The sequence below is a fragment of the Chaetomium strumarium genome (genome assembly GCF_033439665.1).
Source record: "Chaetomium strumarium strain CBS 333.67 chromosome Unknown B0T15scaffold_1, whole genome shotgun sequence".
NCBI classification, from domain to species: domain Eukaryota; kingdom Fungi; phylum Ascomycota; class Sordariomycetes; order Sordariales; family Chaetomiaceae; genus Chaetomium; species Chaetomium strumarium.
The window spans coordinates 5,274,789-5,294,026 of record NW_026944429.1 but is presented as its reverse complement, the minus strand read 5'-3'; the positions used below and the strand labels follow the sequence as shown (position 1 = coordinate 5,294,026).

Genomic DNA, 19,238 nt, shown 5'->3' with positions numbered 1-19,238 from the left:
GATCAGAATACGCAGTCTCAACTGCTGGGAAGCCGCTTGTCCTACCTATGCGGGTGTGGGAAATCGCCCGGAAGATGCTACTCTGGGCTTTTAAGTGACGGGTAGCTAAGATAGGCAACGAAACAGCGTTGTATTCGGAAGTAGTACAGTACTATTCAGTTCCGGTGTGTGCCCTATACCCATATATACGCGCAGGGTTAACGGAATCTTAAGCGCATTCTAGCATGATGTTGTCTCGGCGGTCTGCATATCCTCGTACTCGGTCAGAAGGGCTCGCTTGGTAAAGCGGCCGTCGTCTTTACTATCCAAAGGAACGTCAACTGCCCCATTGCTGCGTCCCCTCAGGCAAGTCACCGATTCAGGTCGCACTTGAAAAGGCATGGTGTACCGCGTCCTCCGGAACAAGACTGATCTAGGAGCAGAAACTCAGGTTCGAGTTCCAAGTCACGACATCGCGAAACGGCAGATGAGCTCTCTCGAATTCTTCCTTCGACTGGACCGACCATTGCCACTCGTCTGGCGGGCTGTCGAGGGCGCGCAGGTTATCTTGATGATGACGAGCGACGACTAACACCCGGTGACAAAAGCAGTATCTCTGACTGGCACGAATGGAGCCAACCCTATTGTCGATAACCACTCCCTAGTGCTCCTGTTGGTGTTGGCAGAGCAACGACCATCTTTCAGTCGCTGCTGGAGGGGAAAGTCCCATCTGAGACGGCGCATTTAGTGCCGAAGAGCCGCTCCACTTGCTCCGTTCAATGTCGCCTGGGCGTCTCCTAGAGGTTCCAAGCGAGGAGAGTATGTCTGGATGAGCGGCCGACAGCGAGGTCCCTCCACGGAAGCCTCGCGTTTCCCGCGTATCCCGTTGTGTTCGACCTAGTCTGATATCGATCTATTGGGGAAACGGAACCGCCTAGCAAAGAGGAGGCAGCAGATGTGGCAACGTCAACACAGCCCTGGATAGGACTCCGTCGTGCCAGTAGGTATCGGACAACACCTACCGTTCAAACTCGCGAAAGTGGCAAAGGCTTCGTGGAGTGTTTACGCCATGTTGGTTAGTTCAGATGACTCAGATTACGCTCGGCCTGGTCACATGGGCGAGACGGGCTCTTTTGACGGTGAGCCTCGTGACGTCAGAGCCACCTCGACAACCGTGCTCATCAGGGTCTCAGGAGGTCAGGAGGTGGAACGGCTCGCAGCAACTGCAATGGTTGTCGTGGCAACGAGGATTGAGACAGGATTGGTTCATACCTACCTAGGTACGGAGTAGTATCCTTAATACTTTCCCTCTTAAGTACGCACCGTGAAGTCACTTCACTAGATTGACTGTATTGTACGCTCCCATCACGTCCGCTTCCAAGTCCATTCGCCTCGTTAGTCTTTTTTCACTCGGTGTCGATGCTCCTAGGGCCTGGTGGAAGCGGTTTATATCAAAGTAGTGTTTAAGTATGGGTAGGTATCTACTACCTGACGTATGAACTGTCTAGGTAAAATGCTGAGAACGTCCAACCAAGATGGTTATCCTGGGCGGATGAACAAGATAGTTCAACCAGGTCGCTGTCTTTCACGCCCGCCAAGACTAACGCTTGGTTGCTGCTAGCGTTTGGTGTAAAGGTACGGAAATGCATTGACAGCGAGGTCGTCAATCACTTTAACGCAAGACTGTGATGTGCCCGTTGCTGATCAGGGGTTGGCGGTTCACAGATTTAGGTTGTTCCTGCCTCGTCCCCCAATCGGGTTCTGTACACTAGTGTATGCCTTTGGTTGATCCCCCGTTCATGGCTACAGGTACCTATGCACGCTATGCTGCGGAAAGCTCCTTGCGTGACGCTGATCTGGATGCGACGTTTGCATGGGTCGACTCCCCCACTTCCAGATTTGTGTTAGGGTTGTCTTGATGGAAACCAAAATAAATCCGCGGGCGATGTTCTTGCTTGTGAAACTCCATTGTGATGTTGAAGTCTGCCCTTCTCCGCGCTTCTATCTGTACTTCTGGCGACTGGCGTTCTTGTACACTACGGTGACATTAGCTCCACGTACGGGCCGTGCAGCGAAAGAAAGCATCCAACATCCGAGTCCGCTGTGAGTGCCTCGCGACAATAACAACGAAGAAAGGCCGAACTTCTCCCCGTGCCCGGAAAGCGCGGCGTCGTCTGCTCATGCGCGTCCCCGTGAGCTTCTGTATTGACCCATTGGCGGAACCCCAGGGACGGAAACCGGGCCATAGCAGTTTCCGCATCACCTGGCAGTCAGGAGACGGAAGTGTAATGGAAGCTGCGAGGGAGCAAACAAGCAAACAAGGGAAGGACCGACACTCACGACGGGCATAAACGAATTCCAGGAACAACACGTGGGCCGGCCGAGCTAGCACCGCCTATTTCGCCGACTCTAGCACCATCGCGGTAACCACGCTCCGCCGTGTGCGTGACATATCGCCTGCGCTGGGTCTTACTGAGCGATAATTTTGCAGGGCTCCAGCAGTTCCGAGGCCGCAAAGGGAACGAGGCGGGAACGGCAGCCGGTCAACGACGATTCCATTGGGCAATGGCCACCCAGCAACGATCCCCGGCCCGCAACTGCCCGCAACTCGAAGGGCTGGGGCCCCAGCTCTCCAGGGCAAGCACAACCCCACCTTGCCATTGTCCCACGGGCAGCGCGCTTGCCCCCGCAGGCAAAACGTCATTTCCAAACTTGTCGGGCGCCTTGGGGCGAGCCTTTATAAGAAGAGGTCGCAACCCCCTGCGACTGTCACACGCAGCCCTTCTCTCGAACATCGTGCCAATTCGCCTCCTCTGCTGCTCAATGCACGCTTTGTGACGTTCGTCATTCTCGGTTCGGTAAGTTAGCTCTCAGATGACGACCATTCTGCCCGTTTTGGGCAAGTTACGCATCAACAGTCGTGCCCCCCATTGGTATCTACGCCGCCCTCACATGACCATTGGCCCGTCCCAACGACACACTGAGACGCATTGGGAAACTACGTCGTCACTATTTACTTCATTGGTCTGAATCTCTGTTGGGGGGTTCGTCTCGTTGCTATCCTCACCACCCTCCGTGCCACTCGTTGCTCGAGCCGTTGGTATCCAGCTGACCACCCAGGTTTGCCTCCGAATCTCCCAACCCTCCGCCATACAACCAATAAATACACCTTCCCCGCCTCCGCTTCCGCAAGCCACCCTTTCTTCCAAACCACACTCAGGACAAGACTTGTTGACAATCTGCGAACCTCCGAACTTTCTACATACCGACGTTCTTCACCCACAGTATTCCAACATGTGGTTCCCAGGCTTTTCGGGCTTACGCAACGAGCAATCACTGACGCTCAACGAGCAAATCAATCGCATTGCCCACCAATTCGAATACACCGATGCGGATGTCAACAAGGGCGTCAATGAGTTCCTTCGCCAGATCGGTATGTACTGGAATTCCCCAAGGTGCGCTTTGCTAGTCCTCACTAACATCCTGCAGCCGAAGGTTTAGAAAAAGACGGGACAAGCCTAAGCCAAATCCCGACGTATGTGACTGATGTGCCCAATGGCACGGAAAAGGTTGGTCTCTAGGATTTTCCCTGCAATATTTGTTTACGTTCTACTGACACTCTACAGGGTCTCTACATGGCGGTCGACTTGGGCGGTACCAACTTCCGTGTCTGCTCCATCAAGCTGAACGGCGACGGGTCATTCTACCTGACTTCGACCAAGGTTCCTATTCCGAAGGAGCTCATGGTCGCGAAGACGGCCCCCGAGCTCTTCGCATTCTTGGCCCGGCAGATTGAGGCTTTCCTCCAAAAGCATCACAGCGAAAAGTTCGAGGCCCACATCAGGCGCCGCATGACGGCCAGCTCTCCACTTGGGTTCAGGGACGAGAATGTGTTCCGTATGGGGTTCACATTCAGTTTTCCTGTCCAGCAGGTCGGCATCAACAAGGGAACCCTTATCCGCTGGACCAAAGGGTTTGACATCCCGGATGCCGTAGGCAAAGACGTCTGCGCGCTCCTGCAGGCAGAAATCGACAAACTCCACCTCCCGGTGAGGATCGCTGCCCTTGTGAACGACACCGTGGGCACACTCATGGCTCGCTCCTACGGCGCCCCAGGCAAGCATGGCGCCGTACTTGGCGCAATCTTCGGCACTGGCACCAACGGTGCCTATGTGGAGCAGCTCAGCAAAGTCAAGAAGTCATTGCTTGGCGACTACGACAATTCCACCGGCAAAATGATAATCAACACGGAATGGGGCTCCTTCGACAATGAGCTGAACGTCCTGCCGAATACTCCGTGGGACGTTGAAGTGGACAAGATCACACCCAACCCTGGCCTGCAGATGTACGAGAAGCGTGTATCGGGCATGTTTCTGGGAGAAATAGTTCGCCAAGTCCTATTGGACCTCTTGAAGAACCCGAATGTTCCACTTTTTAAGGATGTGGACTCGCGTTCAAACGACTGGTTGTCCACAACGGAAATCTCCGAAAGATCCGCGATCTATAAGGCTTGGGGGCTCGATACGTCGGTGCTGTCCATTGCCGCCATCGACAACAGTCCTGGGCTGTCGCCCCTGCGCGGTGCGCTTGAATCGGCGCTGGACATCAGTAGCCCCTCATTCGAGGACGCGCAAGCCTTCAAGACCATTGCCGAAGCGGTCGTCCGACGTGCGGCTCGGCTTTCGGCGGTTGCCATTGCCGCCATCGTCCTCCAAACCGGGAAACTAACGGACCCTGATTTGGCAGACGAGCCCATCGATATCGGTGTGGATGGAAGCCTTGTGGAGCATTATCCGCGCTTCATGGAAATGATCTACGAGGCGTTGCGCGCCGTTGATGGCATTGGGGAGGAGGGCGCGAAGCGCATTCGGATCGGTATCGCCAGAGACGGCTCGGGCGTGGGTGCGGCACTGATCGCGCTTGTTGCTGGCCGCATGGAGAAGGCAAGCGATGTCTCAGGAATCAGCGAGCTGAGGTCCACCGCAACGATTGATGAGGAGAACGAAGGGGCGATTTCCGAGTCGTCAGAGTAACTAGGCAACTGGGTTCTTGGGTGTGTTTTGCGCTGGGGTGGAGCGATATTTCCTAGACATGGGAGGGAAGTTCGAAAAAGGGGTGCATGGTCTTCTCATTCTGGGCGGCATGATTCCTGTTCCTGCGCTTTGCGTCATCTTGGTCGGCTTATCATTTCCTATATGGGTTTCTTTATGGTGTTTATGGGGGTTTTTTCGTGGGTAAGGAGGATGAGGGCGCCAGGCTAACTAGCATTTACCTGCTCTTGCACTGCTTCTTGCGCGAGTTAGAAAACCACTGAAGGTGGCCAGGATCGATAGGGATGACAATGGAATTGACAGATCGCAGATTTCGCTTGCTGCGTGAGTTGACGGTCTCCCTTGCGGGATCCCATAGGTATGTTTTGTAGTATGACGGGTGTGCAAACCCATCCGCTGCACACTAACTACCGGACTGTGCCTTTGCCGAGTTCTTGCGAGAGACCGGGCGTGACCCAAGCCACTCTCAACGCTGAACGGCAGCCATTGCGCTGGGGGGACAGTGTGACAATGCCGTCTAGGGAATGTCTAGATCAGAAGTCACTGAGAAACCTGTTGGCCCAGCGCGCGAAGCGGAGAGCAGAGCGCAGGAAGTTTTCCATACATTTGTCAACTCGGAGAAAGCCTGATGTGTTTTGAATCACCTTCTCTCTACTACGACGAGTCCCTCGTGATAACACGTCCCAGGGCAGCTTACTCTGCGTGAGAATTGCTGGCCGAGTCAGGCTGCTCTCTTGTCTGTCACGGACACTGATTCCACTCTCTCGTACTTGGCCATTGCCACGCTCTCGTGCCGTGCTTGCCCTCCATTTCTGCTGCCCTTGATTACAGGTTATCTTTCTGATGCGCTCAAGCCGCGCAACGTCGAATGACGCAGTTCTCTTTGCCCAACCCTCTGTAGAGACTAGTTCTATCATCTTTTGCGCGTGACTCAGTATTTGCCTGATGCCATGATTGTCGCTGCCCCCCGACTGTTCATCTGTTCATAGGCTATGCAGCAATGAAATCCAACCACTTCCAACGTTCAGTTTCCAAATGCGGCAGAGGGATACGCTCTCTTCTTCCTCTCCCTCGCGGCCGAACTGCTCCTCGAACTAGCCCCAGAGCCGGAGCTACCATTCCCGTTGTTGTTTGGGGGCAGAAGTTGCTGATTACTCCTCCTGCCCGATATGACCATATCGGGCGGGAGGTCGTTCCATTCTGTTTCGGGCCGGGCTTTCTGGAATGAGATAGAAGACGATGAAACGGACGAGGGGGCGGGGGATGTGCTTGCTCCTGCTCTCCTGGGCGGGCCGCTGGTTGATACTCCCTCTGTTGCAGCTGTTGGCGGATGAAGGGATGATGGTGGCGGCGGGGAGGGTTTGATAGGCGGAAGGTTGACCACGGATGACAGGACGGTCCCAGACCGCGGGGCCGGACTGCTGGGAGCGGAAACGCCGGGCACAATGGGCGCCTCGGTAGGCTGTGACGCTGTCTGCGCCCGCGTATGCGTGGATAAGCTGTTGAGAATCGAACTAGGGCCGATCTGCCGACGCACGACCCATGCGGTGTCCGGCCGGAGCTTGAAATAGTACCCCTTTACGGGTTCGGCGTCTCGCGAGAAGCCCCGCGCTTCGTACCACTTCAACCCTTCCTCATTTTCGGTCCACACATGCGCGTAGATTGTCCGTGCGTCAATGCTTGAACCTGCCGCAGGCAAGAGAGCGGCGCTTGCGATTATGTGTTCTAGCGCGGCCGCCGCAAGGCCAAGCGAGCGGTATGGTGAGAGCAGAACCAGGGACTGAATGTATATAGCGTGATATGGGGTGTCAAAGGCGAAATTGGCGGTGTTGTGGGGAACTGACGGAGGGTTCGATTGCGGCAATGGATGGCCTTGGGGGTCGACGAACAGGTTGGGCTCAAGCCGGCAGATCAGACCGCCGACAACTTTGGGAGGGTCAGCATCTGAGTCTTGCCAGAGAATAGCGCGCGAGAAGAGGCCTGAGGCAAGGGGCTCGAGAGCTTTGGTGTAGAAGGAGTCGGGGTAAGGGACGGGCAGGAGGAGGGAGTTGATTCTCCGCAGCGCCGAGATGTGTTGCTCCGCGAGCGGCACGATTGTGGCGCCCGATGGGAGAGACGGTGGCGATGGTAGAACCGGAACGCCGTCCGGCGGGAGGGTCACAGGTATTTGGACGGGCTTGGCTCCTACATATTGCTGTCGAGCCTCGGACGTTGGTGGGAGCGGCGGCGGCGATCGAGGGTGGGTTGCGCCATTGTTGTTGCTTGTAGCGGTTGGCGGGGCACTCGACGCAGGGGCGGTGGACTCGGATTGCCGCCGTGGTTGGAAGAATGAGCGGATCGAGGATTGCTGAGCACGCGACATCTTCCCGGGCTAGCTAGGAGTGTTTACTACCATGACCCAGAGTGCTGCAGAGTCTGTGTCGCCGATTGCCGTCCTGACTCGCGAATGGATTCCTCTCGTCAGCATCGTAATTGATTGTTGTCTGCCCCTGACAATCCCTGCGTCGCCCCGGCGCGCGGGCCGAGAGCGGAGCCGGCGCATGAGTTGAGCAGGCAGTAACTAACAGTACAGCACTGTATGAAGCATGCGTATCTCAACACTGTATGAAGCGTACAATACATGTCAGCACTGCATGAAGCGTACATATGTCAGCACTGCATGAAGCGTACATATGTCAGCACTGTATGAAGCTTACGTAGTGAGGGAGTTAATAGTAATAAGCAGATTAACGTAAGGTTGGACTGCGCAGGTTACGGGTATAGGACTATAGTTACAAGTGTAGTTTGGGAAATGCAGGTTCCACGTGCCGAGAGTACATCGTCACATTGTGGAAAGTGAAACGAGCATGACAGACATTAGATACTATGTGTATTTCAGCACCTCACAGATGTAGTCTTAGGGAAAAGACAGACACTTATGGATGCTTGGGCGAGTCACTTGCTAATCATAAGGCGGGTATGGAAGTTACATACATACTGCCGTCTGAGAGATCTTCAGACTTCAGGTCTCAAGAAAGACCCTCTCTGCGTATTGATCGTTGAACGGTTCACTCACATTACCACCACGTAACAATACTGACCGCCCTGCCACCGCCTCGTTTTGTGTCGGCAGAATCAAGCTGGAAAGAAAGCCGAGAATCAATGCATTGAGCGGCCAGTAATAACGTTCGAAAGAGGTACCCTCAGTAGAACAGAGGCATTGGTGCGTGAATGACATCCAACTGCGTTCATTCTAACTTTCCTTGACCTATTCATCCTGATGAGAGGAAGCTGGTAACTAAGGTATGCTTTGAAATTGCCACTTCGCTTTTCGATGAAGCTTATTTGGTCTGCTAGACGTCACTCCCAGTGTACATGTACTGTATAAGGGTCTGTTCCCCGTGCGTGTCACTGGTTCCAACCCCACCGACCGGGAGTCTCAGCGCCCTATACCGAACAAAACCGCGACACTCTCTTGCCATCCCAGAATCAAATCACTTGCGCCCCGATTACAACCCACTTGCCAGGAACACCAGTGATCTTCAAGCATTTTCTGCAGCAAGTAACTTAAGAATTAATCGCTCAGGTACCACAGAACGCGCTTTCAAATTGAAAGTTTCCGTGTTCCGTCTGCTCATCGGCCGGAGCTTCGCTGCAGCAGAGCGCTAGTAGGAGGCCGACCCATTTTCGCCGTTCCGAATACCAAGGTTCCAATTAAACCGGATCGGATGGTGCTGCTTGTCGCTTGGAGCCAGCCACAACCTCCCCGCGACACTGTCAACCTTCATTTCCTGCATTAGCAGACAGTCGATGATGTCGTCGGAAACAGGCGAGACCGGCAAGGCCGGCGTTATTGTCGCCCCTGATACTGCACATCCCGTGGAGAAGCTTGTAAGTGGGAAAGTTTGCATTGCACTGCAAGCTGCTAACATGATATCCACATCCAGTCTCATGCGGTCCTTGACGACCTACTTTACAACATCGTCCATGATCTCTTAGTCAAGGTACACCGAGACGAAAAGACTGCACGTGCGAACACCGCGGCAATCAAGGTGGAGAAGCTGGCGATGAACGCCATAGACGGCGCAACAACCGACCCGAAGCCGGACGTCGAGATCGAGACAGATGCGGCGATTTACAAGGACGGGAAGGTAATGCTGAAGGGAAATCCGCTGAAGACCACTAAGGAAATACTGTGTCCGCGATGCCACCTTCCACGGTTGCTGCATCCAACCGATGGCAAAGGGGCGAGGAAGCCGGACCCGGGTGTTATCTACTGCAAGAGGCACCCGTACATCGAGAAGCCAGGCTACGATATTTACGGCCAGACGTGGGTGGCTCCTGGGCCCGGGCGAGGCAAAAAGAAAAAGGACCAAAAACTCGACCCCAACGATCCGAGCTCCCCGGCGCCGGTCGAAGGGAGCGCCAAAGACCGACCGCCGAATGTTCTCAGCTTCCCCAGTGCGACGTGTTCCAAGTGCAAGCGGTGCATCCTGGTGACGCGCTTGAACAACCATATGGGTTCGTGTATCGGCAACAGCGGGCGCAACGCCAGTAGAGCGGCGGCGCAAAAGATCAGCAACGGGAGCAATGCGGGGAGCCAGAACGATAATACCCCGCCCGGCAGCCAGAAGGGCACACCGCTGCCGGGAAGCCGTGCTGCCAGCCCACGGAAACGTGACGTCGACGAGTTCGACGAGGATGCCGACGAGTCGGACCCGTCCAACCCGAAAAAGAAGAAGCTGAAGCCCAATCCGCTGAACAAGAAAGTTATCCTGAAGGCCAAGGGTACCGCCATCCCGTTGGCCAACAAAAAAGACAAGCTCAAGGGCAGTTCAATGCTCAACGTGGAGCACAAAGTGGACGACAACCCAGCGAAGGACTCCATGGTGCAAGTGTTGCCTAAGAAGCAGACGAGCACTCTCAAGGGACTCTCGCCGGCCAAGAAGATCAAGCTGGGACCGGCGAAGCCCCCACTACCCTCACCAGCCGGCAAGAAGGGCAAGCGGGACCGTGACATGGAGAGCGAATCCTCTGGCACAATGTCCTCCCCGCCTCGATGAGCCTACGCATTTCAAGAGCGAGCATAATCTCATTAATTCCACTCCCGCAACTGAATTGTTCGGCATATCCATGCATGATGGGCTAGGGCGATCCGGTAGTATCTTGCATTGCCCGCGGCGGGCTGGTTCGGGTTTAGGCGTTTTCTGCATTCCATGTCCACGGGCTCTAGCATTCACGGGAGCCATGGTTGATTTGCGTTGCTATTACGAAGTCCTCGCCTTGGAGCGACAGCAGGAAAAGAGTGGATAGGAAGGCGTTGGGCAGGTTCATGGTGTATAGTATAGTCTAAAGTGCTATTTCTTTCGTCGCGATTTGGAGGTTTGGCGCGCCGCGTTACTTGGGGTCTTCCACTGATTATAGGACGATAGACCGCATGGTAGTTCTTGCTGTCTCCGATCAGGGTGAGCCGGATCATTAACGAGATGGACCGCTGTAGGTCAAACCAGTTAAGCGGAATAAATCCACCTGCGGAGAAACTCTCGAGCTCCAACCGACGATACCAACTATATGGAAACTTCAGTTCATCGGTCCATCTGAATGAACTGTTCAGGAGCTGCTCCCTTTTACAGGTTCATGTCGAACCATCGCCCATCATTTTGAGCCTTGTCCGCGCAATGTCATCCGCTCTCCATTCTTCGCATATGTACAAGTACTAGGTCCTCAAACCCTTACTCAAGCTCCCAACCCCCCTTCCTGAGCCTCCTCTCCGGTGACGACATATGCCTTATTGATACGCACCTCGGTCCGGGGCCGGTCCTCGCCGTCAGTCGGCACCAAGCCCATGCGTTGCACCACCCGAATCCCCTTCTTGACCCGGCCAAAGATGGTGTGCTTGCCGTCGAGCCAGGGGGTCGGCGCCAGGGTGATGAAGAACTGGGAGCCGTTGGTGTTGGGCCCCGCGTTGGCCATGCTCAGGATCCCCGCGCCTGTGTCTGTTTTTTGTCGCGCCCTTTTCGTTAGTTTTCTGCTGGCCTACTTTCCCATCTCATCGGTGCAGGGGAGCGCGTGCTGCTGGGTAAAAAAAGAAGATACTGAAAACGACGATGAGAATATCAGTCAGATTAACGTACGTTTCAGATCCGGATGTATCTCGTCCTCGAACTTCTCGCCGTAAATGCTGGTCCCGCCACGACCTGTGCCGGTCGGGTCGCCACCTTGGATCATGAAGTCCTTGATAATGCGGTGGAAGATGGTGTTGTCGTAATAGCCGCGCGAAGCGAGGGTAGAAAAGTTCTGGCAGGTCCTTGGCGCATGGTGGTTGTACAGTTCAAGAACGATGGTCCCCTGCATTAGTATGGTTAGTCGAGAGAACAGAGGACAGGGACAACAAGGCCACGGTACCATGGATGTTTCCAGAGCTACGTCTGTTGCCATTTTGATGGTGGGATACTGAGGTTTTTATGAAAGGGTATATATCATGTGAGTGAGATTAACGGTGAGTCGAGATCTGCTGATGAGATACTGCGTTTTTGCCTGTTACGCAGCAAGAATGACTAATTTCTAATACACTGTACTATGATCCGACACTTCATGTTCGGTTATGAGATCCGTCACTGCAGCCAGTTCGTTGGTTGAGGGCGGAATTGGCGTCCTTTCCCGCCGGGTGTTCGATGCTGCTTCAACGAACACACAATGGGTTGGTAACGTACGAAACGATACGGTACTGCTTTCGGAATACAGCCCTTCTTAGGTGTAACGTACGGTAAGAATCTACCACCCTGCACAGTGGCACACATGATGTTGCTGGAAGGACTCTGGAACCACTCAGCTTGCTGGGCAATTGGTATTCCACCAGCTCTGGTGACGGCAAATACAGGTGAACATTGGACGGATGAGGGATCTTGACTCCCAGCTCCTACAAGCCGAATCGAAATAAAGAAACATGGACCAAAACTTTTCCCTCAACAAACCCACCATCACATCCTTAAACTAGCCTCGTCGCAGACGGTAAACACCATATCAGCCTCTCATCAAACCACTCACAGAGCAACCCCCATTCCGACAACACCCAGCAGTGCGCCGGCACCCACCATACCTGGCTTTACCGCTCCGCCCGCGCCAGCGGTGCTCACCGCGGTCGTCTTGGGATCGCCTGCCGTCTTGGGATCGCCGGCCGTCGACTTGGGGTCAACCGGGGTCGGCGCGGCCGCCAAAGCGTTGACCGACAGCGTTGAAGTCGCAAGGTCATCTCTCTTCACAAAGGCCCCGGCCTGCGCCTCACCCGTGGCAACGACAACGACGTCCATCTTCGCTGTCAACGAGGCCGAGTAGGCAGCGCACTGCGCAGCCCCGGCACTTTGGGCTTGCACCAGCTGGGGACCCGTGCAGCTGGCAAGAAGGCAAGGGGCGGCGTCAATGCCGATGGCAGCCTGGGACGGGCCACACTGGCATCCCATGTCATTTGCCGCACAACCTACGGCGCTGACGGCCGAGACGATGCAGTCGGTCTGGATGGGAGCGAAGGTTGTCAGTTAGGATGACTCTTGGTGGGAGTTGTCTGATGAACAGAGGTGGCTTACGGCGCATTTGGGCTGGCCCTCAAGGTTCTGAGCGACGGCAGCAGTGGCCGCGAAGAAGAAAGCGATGACGGTCTTCATTGTGAGCGGTTCTTAAACTACTGAGACGAAGCTAGCGAGTGTCGAACTGTCTTGGCTGTAGGGTTTGCGCCGTTGTTGAGCGGACCAGAATGTTTAGAACGAGGGTTCGAAGTTCTTGGAAACGAGGGTGGTTGATTCAAGATCAAGATTGAGGACACCGAACAGCACTATATCGTGGGGAGGCACACACAGATGGTAGCAATCCGGTCATGTTGGGCACCGCGATCAGCCTGTCGTACCTGCCTTGTCGTTGAGGGAACTCAGAGCCAGTGGCACCATGACTGCGATAGAATGGCACCACGAGTCGATTCGAACGGGAAGGTACGGGATGGGAATGAGCTCAATCTTCAAAGGCCGCGGCAGGAACTACCATACTACGACGTGGCTTCCCAGAAACGCCATGGTAGGAAGGATCGAATGAATCCGGGTGCGCCGGTTGTCTCGCCCTGCGAATTCCCGTCAAGACGGCGGTGAACCCATATCTATGGTATTAGTATTCTGCTGCTGAGGTCAACTGTCGCATTTTCAACTCAGGACCTTTCGGGGACACGACCTCCAGTGCCCGGACTTCCCCTCCGGGTGCCAGTGTCGTGGAGTTACCTCGGATACCTGACGTAGTACCCACAACGGGAATCCTGCCTTCCCGTCTGACACAGCTCGGCCGTCTTGGGGACAACGGTGAGCTAGGGCCAGCTGATGGAAGTCGGGACCGACGTTGGTCGGGAAGGCGCCCACTCGATGTGTCAAGTCCACCCAACACTGGAACTCGCTGGGTCGGGTTTTAACTCGCGATGCCGATTTCGTAACCCATCCGCGCGGAAAAAGGAAGTCAGTCAGAGCTGAGCAATACGCTAAACAATAAGGTATGGATCATGTTTGCCAAAAAGGCAAGATCTTTCCAGGACGGAGACAAGCAAAATAAGATAATAAAAAACAAATACAAAAGTTGATGCCTCCTCCGGGAAGGCTCGAACTTCCAACCTCCTGATTAACAGTCAGACGCGCTAACCAATTGCGCCACAGAGGATTGACTGGTGTCACGCCCGCAATTTTTACATCAAGTACGAGCTAGCATTCATTGGTCGACGTCTACACGGATAAATCGTCCTCTCCTCGATTCACATTATCTACAAAACACCTCCTTAACCCCAATGCTTAATTAAAGCCTTGAAACACTTAGTCTTAACATAGAGATGATAAGATGATACAAAGACTACGCGTAGCCACTCTCCAAGCATAACAAAACATTATAGTGATAGAAAAACATAACACGGTTGTCATGTTGCCTCCCGTGCTCCAAGTCCATCGTCCCAACCCGATTTCCTTCGAACACATAACATGGTATCCTATGAGAAATATCCCCATTACCATAAGCAGAACAGCCTCTCCAACCAGCAAGCAATGCCTCACCCGACTTCAACCCAACAAACTGAGTGCCACCTACACAAACTCACAAGAACCCCTTCGTCAAGCTCGGAACCCTGCTAATGCTGCTCTTCCGTTGGGGGATCTTGACAGCTTCGTCGGCAGACCAGTTGACGTGTCTTCCCTTGACACTCCCGCCATAGACGCTCCCGGCCACGCTGACGCCGCCGGCATTGCTGCCCTTCTCGATCCTCATCTTCCAGTTCTCCAGCTCGCGCTCCAACTGGAGCGACTTCTCCTTCTCCTCGCGCAGCTCCCGCTCCGCGCGCCGGGCCGACAGCTCATTGTTGCTCTCGGACGCCTGCAGCTCCTCAATCGTCTTCAACAGCTTGTCGATCTTGTCGCGCATGCGGGCCATGTCCTCGCCGAGCTGCGCGTTCTGCTTGTCCTTGCGCTCGATCTGCGACTGCAGGTCCTTGACGATGCGGTCGACGTTGCGCACCGAGCGCTGCGACTTGCTGCGCTCGTTCTCGTGTTCCTCGAGTTGCGTCTCGAGCTACGAACTAGGTCAGTATACGAAAGGAACCATGGGTCAACAGGGGGGCTTTTGGGATATCTCACCTCCTGAATGCGTTTGTGAAGGAATTTGATGTCTTGGCTGGCCGTCGAGTAACCCTTAGTCTCGTGGTCGATAAGCTTGAGCTGCACCTCGTTGAGCGACTTCTCCAAGGCAGCCTTCTGTTTCTGCAACTCGGCGCTCGCCTCCCGCTCGGCAACAATATCCTTCTGGATCTCCGAGACCAATGCTTCGGCACGCCGCATCTTCTCCACTGCCGCTGCGGCGATGTCCTCCTGCTGAGCGAGCCCTGCCTTGAGGTCTAGAATCTCCTTGTCGATGTTGGCGGCGTTGCGGAGAGAGGGGCTCTCGCTCTTGGCCAGCTCCTCAAGTCCGGCCTTGGCCTCCTCCAGCCTGGACTCGACGCTCCGCTTCTCGCGAAGCAGGCTGTCTCGCTCGGCGGTAAGCTCATCCACCGACGAGCGAAGAGAGCGCACTTGCGATAACAGCGACACGATCTTGCCCTGGGCCTCGTTGTGAGCGCTGACTGCCTCGTCCCGCGAAGCCATCACATCGGAGAGCGTCGATTGCAGACGAGCCTTCTCCTTCGACCAGGTCGAGCTGTTGAGCACCTCGTCGTCCCACTTGGACCGAAGATCGTCGAGCTCCTCGCGCAACCTCGTAATCTCAGCTTGCTTGAACAGCTTCTCTTCGCGAGTGAGATCTAGCTCTTTGGTGAGAGTGGCAAATTCAGCCTGGTACTTCTTGCGCAGCTGCTCCATGCTTGATTCTTTGTCCTCGATGTCGTTCGCGCGCTGGTTGCGGTAGTCCTCGAGTTCATGCTGCAGTCGTTTCTTCGCCTGCGTTGCTGCCTCCAGATCGGTTGACATGTCTTCGATCCTTTCCTCCAGCCTCTGAGTCTGGTGCTGGAGATCCTCAATGGTAGTCTCGAGACGCTTCCGCTCAGCCATCATCTCGGCGCAGCTCTCCTCTGCCTCCTTTGCCTGTGTCTTGGCGAACTGCTCGGCGCGGCTCGCCTTGAGAACAGCAATCTCGGCCTGTTCCAGCTTGCTGAAGTACTCGTCCGCACGGCTCTTGTAAAGGTTGAGACTAGCAGTCACATCGGCCAGCTTGGAAGTCTCGGCATCCATGCGGATCTGGAGATCAGCAAATTCCTCAAGCAACTGAGCACGGCTTGCCGCTTCTTGTTCCCTGGCCAGCGACATCTCCTGCAGGTCAGACCTCGTGTCGCGGAAATCCACCTCGAGCTTGGCCCGGTCGTGCCTCAGCCTCTCCAACTGGGCCTTCATATCCGTCAGCTCCGCAATCGCGTCGTTATGGCTGTGCAGAAGCAACCGCCGGGAATCCTCTTGGCTGTTGAGAAGCTCGAGAATTTCCTCGTGCGACCTTGTCTGGATATCGCGAAGCGAGAGTTCACCGCTATGAAGGGCCTTCTCCAGAGCAGACACCTGCTTGTTGGACTTGTCCAGCATGTCATGCAGTCTGCCGTTTGCTTGCTCCAGCTTCCGGAGTCGGCCGCTGTCATCTGGGTAAGCCTCCGCGATGGTTGTGGAGCGTTCCAGTTGGCTCTGCAGATGCCGGTTTTGCATTTGTGCAAGCTGCAGCTGATTCTGGAGCTCCTCGACCTCGGCCTTGAGATCCATGCGGTTGTTGAAGCTGAGGATGTCCGCCGTCCGATCCGAACGAACCGAGTCCTGAAGGCGGTCGGAATCGCCATTTGCGAACCGACGCGGCGGCGTGGACGTGCCGGAGTAGTGACGTTCATTCAACTTGGACCGTTTCTGGATCGGTGAGCCGCTGAACGGATCCTCATCGATGCTGATCTCTTCGGGGCCACGTCTAGTGGGCGACTCGTCCCTAGCGGCTCTCAGCCCCGCTAGCTGGGCCTCGGCGTGAGCACGAGCGGCCGTTTGGACACGGAGATTCTGTTGCAGGTCTTCGATCTTGCGGGCCAAGTCGAAGCTTCTGGCAAGGGATTTGTCCCCACCGCTGTCGTGTTGAACAGGGGGCACAGACTCGGGATCGACAGTCTTCAGTGCATTCAGCAGTTGTGCGCGGAGCTCCGCAAGTTCCTCGTCCCGGGCATCGAGCGTAGACTGCAAGGTCCGGACCGTTCCCTGGGCCTGCGCTCGAAGCTGCCTCTCCGACTCGATGGTGCGGTTGGCCTCCGCCAGCTGGACCGTGAAGTTGGACGAAGCCTTCTCGGCATTGCGGCTGGTCTGCACCTCCCGGGCCACTTCGTGGTTGAGATCTTCTAGGTCCAGCTGCAGTTTCTCGAGCCGCTTCTCCAAAGACGCGATCGTGACCTGAGAGTCGCCAAGTTGCTTGTTGAGCTTGGTGTTTTGCTCCTCCAACCGTGCCTTGTCACGCTGCAAGGCGAGGATCTGGCCTCGGGAAGCCTCGCTTGCTCTGGATGTCGAGCGTGCAATCTCGAGACCTTTCTGCTGCAGCTTGTTGAGGAGCGCACGGTTGTCGTTCTCCGATGCAGCAAGCCGGCTCTTCACCGTATGAAGCTCCCGCTCTAGCCTCTCCTTTGCCTGGTCGTTTTTCAATCCAAACTCGCCAGACTCGAGGATCAGCTTGTTGAGATCCTCAATCTGGTGGTTGAGTTTAGCGCACTCAGCCTCAAACCACTTGAGCCTCTCGTGAGCCGCCTCGAGATCTTTGTGAAGGCTCTCTTCTCGCTCCCGCGCGATCTTGAACGCGGCGCGCTCTCCTATGAGATCGGCTTCGCGACGGGCCTCCTCCGCTTGCGTCTTGGCGACACGAAGCCGGCGGATTTCCTCTCGGGCCTCGTCCCGCTCCCGCTCTGCCGTTGCTCGAGCCTCCATGGTCCGACGGAGGGTATCTTGCTGGGCGTAAAGCTCTTTCTCAATGATGATCTTCGATTCATTGAGATGATCATACTCGTCCTTCAAAGTCTGGTATTTGTGCTCGCCGAGCAGTTGAACATCATCACGAGACTGACGCTCTCTGCTAATCTCCATTTGAAGGTTGTACAGCTCCTCCTTGAGGTCCTTGATTTGGGATTCGAGGACCTGACGGTTCTCGTCAGCCTGCGCATCTTCCGATAGCCGGGCCTCCAGTAGTCTCTTTGCGTCCTCGGCTTCCCTCTCGAGCTGTGCTTGCTGAAACTTCATCGCGGAAAGCTGGGCCTGAACGTCGCGGAGTCGGTCCGTGGCCTTCTCTTTCTCCGCGCTAAGGCTTCTTCTCTGGTCTTCCAAGCTCCGCCGCTCCATCTCAAACTTCTTGTTGTCTGAGCGGAGTAGAGCCAGCTCACTTTCCTTCTTTCTGACCAAATCTTCGTAGTCCGTTGACGTCTTGGACAGCTGAGCGAGCTGCTGCTGGATCTCGCGGTTCTCGGCGATCAGCTGAGAGTTCTTGCTCTTCGACGCCTGAAGTTCCTTCTGCGCGGTCGCCAGCTTGATGTCTAGTTCTTGGTCCGTCTTCAGCAACTTTGCTTCCAGGTCCCGAACCTTGCGATCTTTCAGCGAGAGCTGGCTTTGGAGCATCTTGATCTCTTCTTCAAGAGCTGCTTCTTGCTCACTGCGATCAGACTGAGCCTTCGTGATGTCGTCGATCGCCCGTTCGAGGTCCTCGACACGCCCTGCTAGTTCCGACTTCTCATGCTCTAGTCTCGAGATGATGCCAGCTGCTTGCTCAAGCTGCGTCCGATACCGTTCGACCTCTTCCTCTGCGCGTTTCTTGGCTTCAAGGAGGCTATCTAGCTGATCCTCAAGCTTCTCTTGGTCCTCCAGGGCACCGGCCAGCTTGTCTTCCAATTCCGCCTCCCGGAGCTGCAGCCGTTTGAATATTTCTTCCTTGTCCAGTGCCAGAGCGCGCTCGCTCTCGAGGGTCTGCTGGATCCGCAGCATCTCGGCCTGAACATTCCGTCGCTCTTCCTCGAGCTTCTTGCGGCTTTCGTGCTCTGACTGCATCTTTTCGTTCAGCTGGCGGATCATCTCATCCCTCTTCTTCACCTCGGTCGCAGTTCTTGTTGCACCCAAGAGCGGCTTCATCTTGACCATCAGCTGCCACCAAGGATTGTCACAGAGGTCGAGGTACACCTGGAAGTTCTGCTGGATGACTCTCGTGGCTTCCGCTCGGTAGAGGCGTTTGTAGGCAACCCGCCGTTGCATGTATCCCCGAGCAACCGATTGGAACTTCGCCATGATTTCGCTGATTAGCGCATCTCGTTTCTCTTCTAGTTCAGCGAGAACCCCGGCGCGGAAGAAGACCTTGGTTAAGCCAATGCGGTAGAGAGTCCTGTCGAGGCCGAACTTGTCCAGCATGATTCTCGCCGCGACTTGGCCCTCTAGGTATCCTTTCGGCAGGTCACGGCAAAGGACCTCGTAGCGCTGCCGGAATTCGGCGAACGGCAGCCTGTTGGGGAAGCCTGTCCGAGCAATGCGGATGCCCTCTAAAACACCGTTGCACCGTAGCTGATCCAGGACGAGCGGTCCGCTGAATTGCTTTGGCCGTTTCGTGTGATTGGGAAGGATACACCGGACGAAGTGAGGATGCGTCTGGTGCAGCTGGGCCATGAGACTCGAGAGCTGCTCCTTGTGCCTCTGGGCAACCGTCCGGAATAGACCCTTCTTCACCCTGCTCCGCATACCGCCGGTT

The 19,238-nt window shown here is 55.4% G+C and overlaps 5 protein-coding genes and 1 non-coding gene across 6 annotated transcripts; 2 read left to right on the top strand and 4 right to left on the bottom strand.

Moving 5' to 3' along the window:
* Positions 1-2,978: 2,978 nt before the first annotated feature.
* B0T15DRAFT_57587 (uncharacterized protein) lies at positions 2,979-5,126 on the top strand. The gene is made up of 3 exons (XM_062871004.1): positions 2,979-3,412; positions 3,469-3,548; positions 3,606-5,126. The coding sequence occupies exons 1-3, from the start codon at positions 3,274-3,276 to the stop codon at positions 5,010-5,012; spliced, it is 1,626 nt and encodes a 541-aa protein (XP_062726750.1). The 5' UTR covers positions 2,979-3,273; the 3' UTR covers positions 5,013-5,126.
* Positions 5,127-5,574: 448 nt separating this feature from the next.
* On the bottom strand, positions 5,575-7,722 carry B0T15DRAFT_520004 (uncharacterized protein). Its single transcript, XM_062868468.1, has one exon. It carries the CDS (start codon positions 7,390-7,392, stop codon positions 6,055-6,057), a length of 1,338 nt encoding a protein of 445 aa, XP_062726749.1. The 5' UTR covers positions 7,393-7,722; the 3' UTR covers positions 5,575-6,054.
* Positions 7,723-8,819: 1,097 nt separating this feature from the next.
* On the top strand, positions 8,820-10,072 carry B0T15DRAFT_388361 (uncharacterized protein; the record flags this gene model as incomplete). The annotated part of the gene is made up of 2 exons (XM_062864444.1): positions 8,820-8,900; positions 8,957-10,072. 2 exons carry the CDS (start codon positions 8,820-8,822, stop codon positions 10,070-10,072), a joined length of 1,197 nt encoding a protein of 398 aa, XP_062726748.1.
* Positions 10,073-10,745: 673 nt separating this feature from the next.
* On the bottom strand, positions 10,746-11,712 carry B0T15DRAFT_564721 (cyclophilin-like domain-containing protein; the record flags this gene model as incomplete). The annotated part of the gene is made up of 3 exons (XM_062870650.1): positions 11,415-11,712; positions 11,144-11,357; positions 10,746-11,005 (listed from the first exon to the last, which is right to left on the bottom strand). Exons 1-3 carry the CDS (start codon positions 11,445-11,447, stop codon positions 10,746-10,748), a joined length of 507 nt encoding a protein of 168 aa, XP_062726747.1. The 5' UTR covers positions 11,448-11,712.
* A 218-nt stretch (positions 11,713-11,930) lies between these two features.
* On the bottom strand, positions 11,931-12,779 carry B0T15DRAFT_57495 (uncharacterized protein). The gene is made up of 2 exons (XM_062870973.1): positions 12,593-12,779; positions 11,931-12,520 (listed from the first exon to the last, which is right to left on the bottom strand). The coding sequence occupies exons 1-2, from the start codon at positions 12,668-12,670 to the stop codon at positions 12,053-12,055; spliced, it is 546 nt and encodes a 181-aa protein (XP_062726746.1). The 5' UTR covers positions 12,671-12,779; the 3' UTR covers positions 11,931-12,052.
* Positions 12,780-13,623: 844 nt separating this feature from the next.
* B0T15DRAFT_t10 lies at positions 13,624-13,697 on the bottom strand. The gene has a single exon. It is a non-coding gene; the product is annotated as a tRNA-Asn (tRNA).
* Positions 13,698-19,238: the final 5,541 nt, after the last annotated feature.

Excerpts from the sequence above, each read along its gene's own strand:
- B0T15DRAFT_57587 (XM_062871004.1), top strand. The coding sequence starts at position 3,274 with ATGTGGTTCCCAGGCTTTTCGGGCTTACGCAACGAGCAATCACTGACG. Across the intron at positions 3,413-3,468 it reads TGAGTTCCTTCGCCAGATCG|CCGAAGGTTTAGAAAAAGAC; the intron begins GTATGTACTGGA and ends AACATCCTGCAG. Across the intron at positions 3,549-3,605 it reads TGCCCAATGGCACGGAAAAG|GGTCTCTACATGGCGGTCGA; the intron begins GTTGGTCTCTAG and ends GACACTCTACAG.
- B0T15DRAFT_520004 (XM_062868468.1), bottom strand. The coding sequence starts at position 7,392 with ATGTCGCGTGCTCAGCAATCCTCGATCCGCTCATTCTTCCAACCACGG.
- B0T15DRAFT_57495 (XM_062870973.1), bottom strand. The coding sequence starts at position 12,670 with ATGAAGACCGTCATCGCTTTCTTCTTCGCGGCCACTGCTGCCGTCGCT. Across the intron at positions 12,521-12,592 it reads AGGGCCAGCCCAAATGCGCC|ACCGACTGCATCGTCTCGGC; the intron begins GTAAGCCACCTC and ends GCTCCCATCCAG.